The sequence below is a fragment of the Ovis aries genome, chromosome 15 (assembly GCF_016772045.2).
Source record: "Ovis aries strain OAR_USU_Benz2616 breed Rambouillet chromosome 15, ARS-UI_Ramb_v3.0, whole genome shotgun sequence".
Lineage (NCBI taxonomy): Eukaryota > Metazoa > Chordata > Mammalia > Artiodactyla > Bovidae > Ovis > Ovis aries.
In genome coordinates, this window is record NC_056068.1 from 77,657,596 (window position 1) to 77,667,592 (window position 9,997).

Genomic DNA, 9,997 nt, shown 5'->3' on the forward strand with positions numbered 1-9,997 from the left:
GTTTGTTTGCAACATGTGTGATTCTGTTTCTGCTTTGTAAAGAGATTTATTTGTACCAGTTTCATAGATCCCATATATACATGATATGTATGAGGCTAGCTTCCCTCATAGCTCAGTTGGTAAAGAATCTGCCTGCAATTCAGGAGGCCTGGCTTCGATTTCTGGGTTGGGAAGCCCCTGGAGAAGGAACTGGCAACCCACTCCAATATTCTTGCCTAGAGAATCCCAATGGACAGAGGAGGCTGGCAGGCTACAGTCCACCAGGTCGCAATAGTTGGACACGACTTAGTGACTAAACCACCACCACCATACATGATGTGATATGATACTTTTTTTCTCTGTCACTTCACTCAGTTTAACAATCTCTAGGTCCATCCATGTCAGTGCAAATGGCATTATTTCATTCTTATGACTAAGTATTATTCATATATATATATACATATAAGTAGCACATTTATTCTTTAATTTATAAACACCATGATACTTGTTTGTTTTCAACTGCTATTTATTATTTGATGGACATTTTAAAATTGAAAAATGTGAATATTGGCCATCTTATTTTCCATTTTATGATCCGTTCATTCTTTTGTGTTGATCCAAATTATTTTAATCTGTATTATTTTCTTCCACTTGAAGAGCTTCCTTTTACATTCTCATATGCAAATATGCTTGTGATATTTTTTTTTCCCTTTAATTTGTATGTTGATGTTTTTATTCTTGAAGTTCACTTTCTGTTTTGTGGGATAATTTTGTTAGAAAAATCATTCTAATTTGATACTTGTTTTATCCAGTTCTTTAAAGATGTAATCTGTCCTTCTATCCAGTTTCCAAATTGAAATCTGCATCAATCAAATCTGTCCCATTGTTATGATATGTATTTAACTCTGGTTATGTTGCCTCACCAAAAGATGAAATGTTGTTGTTGAATCATGACACCGGGATTCTTGGCCCCGGAGGAGAAAAAATTCAATCCGGGGCCAGAGACAAGGCTTGATCACTCAGAGCTTTTGTGTAATAAGTTTTCTTAAAGTATAAAGGAGATAGAGAAAGCTTCTGACATAAGCATCAGAAGGGGGCAGAAAGAGTGCCGCCCTGCTAGTCTTCAGCTGGATGTTAAGTTAGTAGCAGTCTGTTAATGAAAGAAAAGAATGTCTTAAAACTCAGAATGGCACCAGGCCTCTCACCCATAAGATGCATTTTGTAATAATCTTGGCACCAAATGGTTCATCTTGGGCCATAAAATGATTAACTTGAATCTTGAAGAAGGGCAGATCACCATACAAATAGTTTCATTTACATAGACTAAAGGAACAATATCTGAGTATTCAGTTCAGTTCAGTTCAGGTCAGTTCAGTTCAGTCGCTCAGTCATGGCCGGCTCTTTGCGACCCCATGAATTGCAGCGTGCCAGGCCTCCCTGTCCATCACTATCTCCCGGGGTTCACTCAGATTCATGTCCACTGAGTCAGTGATGCCATCCAGCCATCTCATCCTGGGTCGTCCCCTTCTCCTCTTGCCCCCAATCCCTCCCAGCATCAGAGTCTTTTCCAATGAGTCAACTCTTCACATGAGGTGGCCAAAGTACTGGAGCTTCAGCTTTAGCATCATTCCTGCCAAAGAAATCCCAGGGCTGATCTCCTTCAGAATGGACTGGTTGGATCTCCTTGCAGTCCAAGGGACTCTCACATACTGGTTTGTCAAGTAGGTTCTGAGCCAAAAGGCAGAAGGGACTTGAAGACAGAGTTTGGGGTAAATGCATAGTACATTAGCATAGCTTAAGATAAACATTTCCATAAGAAAAAGGCATTGGTTAACTCTAGGTTTGAGAATAGTTAACTTCAGGTGAAACCAGGTGTCGTTATGGCCACTCAGAATTTTAAGAGGAACCTCCTTTTAAATTTGTATAGAGAAGGAAAAAATATTGCTAGTTTGTTTCCTCCTGCCACTTAAGAGAGATAAAATGTCTGACACTTGCAGGCTATTTCCTCTGTTTGGAGACCCCTGGCCTTCCTGCCTGTTACCCTCTCAGTTACTTCTATCTTTATCTTTTTTTTTTTAGATGTGTGTGCCTGAAGGAGATATTTGTTGGGCTCTCTATCACATATCACTGATGTCTTTATCAATCACTGTGTGAATTCTACACTGTTTTGAAAAGGCATGCTGTCCAGTAAAGGAAACCCTCTCACTTTACTGCTCTTCTGGAGTGCCTTGGCAATTATTGCTTGCCTTTATATATACAATTTAGAATCAGCCGAGTCACACACACATTCCCCATATACCACCTCACTCACCCATACACCAAAGGAATTTTACCCTACTTTATGGAATTTCTGTATCATTGAATTGAATTATATCAGGGAAAATTGACATCTTTTAAATATTGAGTTTTCCAGTACATAAAAATGTTATAGCAATCCATTTAGTTCCTTATCTGAAATTTCTCTCAAATTATTTTCTAGTTTACTAAATAAACTTCCTGCAGGTTTTTCATTTCCATTACTTTAAAATTTTCATATCTTTGTTCCTATTTGAATATTATTTTCAATGTCTACTTAATTTTTGCTTTGCAATGTGGAAATAAGGGCTTCCCAGGTGGTACTAGTGGTAAAGAACCTGTCTGCCAATGCAGGAGACATAAGAGATGCGGGTTTGATCCCTAGATCAGGAGGATTCCTTGGAGGAGGGCATGACAACCAACCCCAGTATTTTTGCCTGTAGAATTCCATGGACCGAGGAGTCAGGCAGGGCACAGTCCATAGGGTCGCAGAGAGTCATACACGACTGAAGCAACTTAGCATGCATGCACATATGGAAATAATTTGACTTGTGTTTGTTGATTCTGTATCCAGTACACATGTTAAATTCATTTATTATGTCTAATAATCTCATTGTAGGTTATTAAATATTTTCCACATATTCATATATAACATCTTCCAACGATTAGGTTAATAAAACCCTGGAGGCTCAGATGATAAAGAATCTGCCTGCAATGTGGGAGAACCAGGCTTGATCCCTGGGTTTGGAAGATCCCCTGGAGAAGGAAATGGCTACCCACTCCAGTATTCTTGCCTGGAGAATTCCATGGACAGAGGAGCCTGGCAGGCTACAGTCCACTGAGTCGCAAAGAGTCAGACATGACTGAGTGACTAACACTTTACAACGCTCACATATACATTTTATTCTCTTTCCCTCTCTCTCTTTTTTTTTCACTGTATTGGCTAGTATCTCTAGTAAAATGTTGGGGAAAAAATGTAAGAGAGAAAAATCCCTTTCCTTGGTTCAAATTACAGAAAGACATATTTCAATACTTTTTAGTTTAATTGTGTTTGTTAGCCCTATTGTTGAGATTTAAAAAAAATTACTTTAGTGTCATCCTTTACTGAAAGCATTCAACTTTTTATTTCCCAAATTTAAGCACCATTCTAATATTACAAGTTCAATGTGGATGATTTTACTGTATCATTTATATTATGCTTTTATGCTAAATTACTTTATTATTTATCTAGTAACAGTTTGTTCCCCTAGAGTATGAAATTTAAGTGAAAACTGAATTTTTCTTCTCTGTAATGCATCATTGTAACTGCATGATATAGCTATGTGAAGCTTTTTTAGACATGAAAACCTAATCAGTCACCAGATGAATTCTCTTTAGTGATGACAGTCAATGCTATATGGAAGAGAACAACCATGCAGCTGATCCCTGCCTCGATACTGGACAATGTACTGGATACAATCAAATGATATTATTCTAAATTGTAAATTCTGGACATAATTTGCTGTGCAGTAACACAGTATTGAAACAGAGGACTTTAAAAAGGCTACAAAACCAACTTTCAAATTTTACTTCCTTCATTCCTTTCAATGGGTAAGATGTAACACCCACAGTAGTCATCTGTGACTGCCATCTGCACATTGTCTCCTCTGAAATGATGCTGTCATTTTTGTGTGCTTTTTAGATGTCTTTTTGGATGACATGATACCTACTCAAAGGAGAGAACTAGCTGATGGATGAATTATGGTCTTATGAAAAATAATTTAAACACATAGTATAATAAGAGAAAGACAGATTTAAAAAGAAAATATAAAGGAAAAAACCTTCCTCAGATTGCAACATTTCCCAATTATTTTCACTGAAAATGTTCCAGTGTACTGTCTGTTGTTCAACTCTTTCCATTTGAAGAAACACAAGATTTTTTTAATTTTAATTTTATTTTTTAAAATATAAATTTATTTATTTTAATTGGAGGTTAATTACTTCATAGATTTTGTTTTTGGTTTAATATAATGATTCTGTGTTATCAAGTATCATCCTTTACAACCAGGAAAACTTGGGAATATAATATAATAAATGTTTATGTACTTTTATTTTAATTTCAGTTTATACTTCACCAAAAGAATTAAAAAAAAAAGAGTTCTTAGAGAGTGGATAACATTATATGAACACAAAATGGCTGAATCCTGTACATCTTATATCTCTGAACAGCAAACATGCATTAATATGTTTTTGCATTAGTAAAAATTAAGGTAACAAATTATCGAGATGCTAGTAGCATGCTTTGGCTACATAAACAAAGCATATCTACAAAGAAACATTCAGAGAGAAGCAGAAGGTAAAAATTTAGTGCCACACTACAAAATTCAAGGGTCATTATGCAGAGTTTTGTTTTTAATGTTCCAGAAGGATCAAATTGAAGTCATTGAAAGGTAAAGTGTCTAAAGTTAAAAACACATAGCTTTTTAACAACTGTTCTCCAAACGTTTGCCATCTGTACCATCTAAAAACATCACGAAAAGAAAAAGAAGTGCATGATAGTTATATGAACAGGAAAGTACAATAATATCTATGGTTTTAGGGGAAAAGGTAGGTAAGTGATACTACATTTTCTCATAATACTGCAAATCACCAGTAAATTTGTGGACTGAATATAAGATTGCCTAAATACATAGTTTCTTATCAGCAACACACCGTAATGTAATTCTGATACTAGAAAATCCAGCATAAAACAATAAGGCCAGGAATGAATAACATAATAAATCTATTAATCATGTGGAAAAAGCAAATATTGCTGATTTTACAATGACAAAATTAAATAGGAAAACAGAAAATGAATTTGAATCAAGCCTCTAATGCTCTATGTGAGGGTATCAGTTTTCTCAAGGCTGTCAAGACATCCTTATTTCTCAGAGTGTATATCAGGGGGTTAAGCATCGGGGTGACAACAGTATAGAAAAGTGAGAGAAATTTGTCTGTTCTGGAAGAATTTTTGGATTTGGGTCGTAAATATGTAACGATTGCAGATCCAAAGAATAAAGTCACAACCATGACATGAGATGAGCAGGTGGAGAAAGCCTTTGCTCTTCCCGTTGCCGATGGCAGCTTGAGGATGGTGGAGGTGATTCTACTGTAGGAGCCAAGTATCAGCAGAAAAGGGACCATGACAAAAAGCACAGCAACTGTAAAGACCAGCGTCTCGTTCAGAAACGTGTCCCCACAGGCCAGCTTCAGCACTGGGGGGATGTCACAGAAGTAGTGATTAATTTGTTTGGATCTACAAAAGGGCAGAGAGAAAATCTGGCTTGTCTGCCCTATCTCAATTGGAACTCCAGTGACCCAGCAGGCAGCCACCAGCTGGACACAGATCTTGTGGTTCATGACCAGAGGATAGTGCAGGGGGCTACAGATGGCCACGTAGCGGTCATAGGCCATCACTGTAAGAAGCAGGCACTCTATGTTTCCAAATATTAGGACAAAACTCATCTGTGTTGCACAAGCAAACAAAGAAATATGTCTTTTCTGGGTCCAAAGGTTTATGAGCATTCTAGGAAGAGTGGCAGACACATAACAGATTTCCAAGAAGGAAAGATTACCGAGGAAAAAGTACATGGGAGTCTGGAGAGTCTGGTCTGTCCCAGTTATGAGAATAATGATACCATTTCCCATCAGAGTTATCACATAGGTAAACAGAAAAATCACAAAAAGAAACATTTGGAGATTGGGAATGTCAGAAAATCCCAAAAGAACAAATTCCATCATTGAAGTGAGATTCATACTCACTAGATATTTTTGAGGTTCCATCTGTGAAAATAGCAGTTAGACATTTATCTTTTTTGTTTTGTAATCTATATAAATTAAAGGGATTTAAGGGAATCATTAATAGTACATAAGATTTCTATTCTCTATCAATGTCTAGTATTTTACATCCTGGACTCAACATAACTGAAGGTTAATGGAGAATATGTATGCTAAATTCTAAATATAAAAGCATAAGTTACAATTCAAGGTTTCACTTTAAATAAAAGTGATATGTTTAAGAATTTGCACTTTCATTTTGAATCTGTTTGTGTGCAGAGCAAAATCTATCCATTTTACTTTTATTAAAATGGCAAAATTCTGAAGCAGAAATATTTACATCCCACTTTCTCAGTGGTAGGGCATCACCAAATTCTGTAATGCATTTTTCAGGAATTTCCCAACTCGTCCATTAGAACTTTTTCAAGAATAAAGCATGCTTTTCCTTCCATATTCTGCAATGATAGCTATTACTTATTGTGTGTGCACCTTATTTGAGACCATTCTGACTGCCTTTATCTAATAAGCAACATAGTCATCAGGCACTATAAAGCAGGAACATTTATTTATCTTTTACAAGGATACAGCTTATGTTTGACAGTGTTCTTATCAGTTATTTAATTGATAATGACAATCTTGAAGGAATTACATTGATGATATGATTTCTGAAACTTTGCCTGGTAAGTCTATTCTAAAATCTCTTATGATGTGCCAGAGGTCACTTTTATCTAAAAATTATCATGCTAATAATATATATATGAGATGCAGCATACGAAAATTAAAACTGAAAACTATGAATTATTTAAAATATGGCTACTACACAGTTGTCAAAAATATCAAAAGCAAAGAATATATATTTTAGCTAGTAGTATAGTATGGTTTAGTGAGTAATCGATGGACAGGGAGGCCTGGCGTGCTGCGATACATGGGGTGGCAAAGAGTCAGACACGACTGAGCGACTGAACTGAACTGAACAGACACTCAAAGTTCTCCTATATTGAGATATACTTGGAAAATATAAGAATTTTAAAAGAAAGGTGATTAGTAAACTGTAGCTTTAAATAATATCTAGGAAATTGGAAAACACAAATTACCTTGTCCTACTTTTGTGTTAGTAAGCTACTTGCTGTGACATATTATTAAAGTGTGCTAATGTCATGTTATATTGATATTATAGATGAAGAAACTAGGGCTCAAAGGTTTACATGATTAAACTAAGATTAAAAAAAAAAAAAAGATGTTGTCTTTGACTTCCAGAATTCATGAGCATTGTGAGAAGGGTAACAGATCCAAAGCTATTTCCAAAAGGAAACAATTGCCAGGGAAAGAATACACAGAAATGTAGGGGTCAAGACCTACTTTTGTTATTAGAATTATGGTTCTATTGCCCATCAAAATAATGATATACCTAACTAAAAACAACCCAAATAGAAGCTACTGGAGATGGTGAACATCAGCAAAGACCCACAGAAGAAATTCCTTCAGTTTAGTTAGATTTTATTCTGGAATATTTCCTTTTTTTTTTTTTTCATTGCTGTTCTTTTTTTGTTCTCTTCTCTTTTTTGTGTTTTCTCTAAAGAAGAAGAAGATTTAGCATTTGCTTCAACTACTTCATTCCCAACATTTCTTGTTCTTCAGTGCTAAATAAATTATAATTTCTAATTGTACAAGTCCAGCATTTTTGTAGTTAAATTTTCAGCATATGCCATGAACAAGATTCATGGTAAGATGAAATTTTTGCATGTTTTTCTCAATAGTGAGCAATTTAGAAAAAAACTATGACTCTGTGTGCTGTCTCTAAATTATCTACACTATACCTCTTTCTTGTAAATGTTTACGTGTTTATTATTAAGGCAAGTAGATATTAATGCTCTAATACTGCTATTTTGGAACTCAAGTCTCCATTACTTGGAAAAATTCAAATTATTAAGAAGATGTATGATGGTATTCCATATCAGTTTGCTATTGGTCATATCACCATCTCTACCCTATCTACTTCAGTTAGGTCTGTATATTTAATATTAATTAGCAGGTTAAATCATGTAAGTAATTTGAGCTAAAAATTATTTCATTATATTAATTTAAAAGCATTTATTTTTTTCTTAAAATAGATGTTCCTTGAATTCCCCAGAACTTGCACCTGTATGAACTAGATTGTTTTATATTCATTTCAGTTCAGTCACTCAGTTGTGTCCGACTTTTTGGGACTCCATGGACTGCAGCACCCCAGGGTTCCCTGTTCATCATCAATTTCTGGAGCTTGCTCAAATTCATGTCCATTGAGTCAGTGATGCCATCCAACCACCTCATCCTCTGTGCTCCCCTTCTCCTCCTGCTTTCAGTCTTTCCCAGCATCAGGGTCTTTTTAAAAAAATATAAATGTATTTATTTTAATTGGAGGCTAATTACTTTACAATATTGTATTGGTTTTGCCATACGTCAAGTCAGTTCTTCACATCTGGTGGCCAAAGTATACGAGCTTCAGCTTCAGCATCAGTCTTTGTTTTACATTAAATCTCTTCTTAAAATATCATCAGGATTCTAATTAATTAAAAAATGTCCATTAAAATATATTGGCTCAAAACCAAGTTTATCTCTCCACGTTACATAAAATATATCAGTTATTTAAGTCTTTATCATTTCAAATAATTTAATATTATTATTAAATATTTTTTAACTGTAAACTATATTTGACCTAGTCAGAAATACATGGAAGTTCCTTTAACATATCACTCTTGCTACTATAAAGTAAGTATTAAATTTTAAAATAAAAGTTATAAACTAAAGCTTACAAGAATATAAACTAGTTCATATTTGTCATTCTTATATAAGATGATACTGATTTTATCTCTCTGTAGAGGATATAAATAATTATATTAGTTCATATGAAATCACAATTTAATCAGACATTCAACTTACCTTTAAAATATTCCATTGTTTCCAAAATAAAGGGCTCTTTAATAAAGTTTCTCTACCCCATGAGATCTCTTTGACCAATCATGTTACATTTCCAATTAAAAGCATCCTTTGGCACACTATGATCTCTTTTATTTTTCCCAGGTAGTTCTCACTCCACCCAGAATACTTTCTCCTCAGCCTCTCCATGGACCAGAGTGCATGGCAGATTTTTTTATTTCTTAAAGATGAATAAGGTGCTGAGCAGTATAACTGGAGACCATCTAAAACTGACACACACCCAGTTCAAAGGCTGTCACGAACACTATTGTGAGCCTCTTTCTATTAACACTGAGCTTGCAGTACAGTTTCCCGAACATGTTTTTCTTATATCCTCCCATATTATATTCTTAATTGATATTTAGGGTCCTGCACATGTAATTGGCCAGATGATAAATACTATTTTAATCTTATATGTTACTGATTCTTCCCCAGGCACCAGGGGGACCAAAGAGATAGATGCTGTATTATTATTCCTCAGTTCAGTTCAGTCCAGTCACTCAGTCGAGTCCAACTCTTTAGGACCCCATGAATCGCAGCATGCCAGGCCTCCCAGTACATCACCAAATCCTGGAGTTCACTCAGACTCACATCCATCGAGTCAGTGATCCCATCCAGCCATCTCGTCCTGTGTCGTCCCCTTTTCCTCCTGCCCATAATACCTCCCAGCATCAAAGTCATTTCCAATGAGTCAACTCTTTGCATGAGGTGGCCAAAGTACTGGAGTTTCAGCTTGAGCATCATTGCTTCCAAAGAAATCCCAGGATTGGTCTCCTTCAGAATGGACTGGGTGGATCTCCTTGCAGTCCAAGGGACTCTCAAGAGTCTTCTCCAACACCACAGTTCAAAAACATCAATTCTTTGGCACTCAGCCTTCTTCACAGTCCAACTCTCACATCCATACATGACTACTAGAAAAACCATAGCCTTGACTAGACAGGCCTTAGTTGGCAAAGTAATGTTTCTGCTTTTG

At 35.7% G+C, this 9,997-nt stretch overlaps 1 protein-coding gene across 1 annotated transcript; it reads right to left on the bottom strand.

The window, feature by feature from the left end:
• Window positions 1-5,115: 5,115 nt before the first annotated feature.
• Window positions 5,116-6,075, bottom strand: LOC114118371 (olfactory receptor 10AG1-like). Its single transcript, XM_027979118.2, has one exon. It carries the CDS (start codon window positions 6,073-6,075, stop codon window positions 5,116-5,118), a length of 960 nt encoding a protein of 319 aa, XP_027834919.2.
• Window positions 6,076-9,997: the final 3,922 nt, after the last annotated feature.

Excerpts from the sequence above, each read along its gene's own strand:
- LOC114118371 (XM_027979118.2), bottom strand. The coding sequence starts at position 6,075 with ATGGAACCTCAAAAATATCTAGTGAGTATGAATCTCACTTCAATGATG.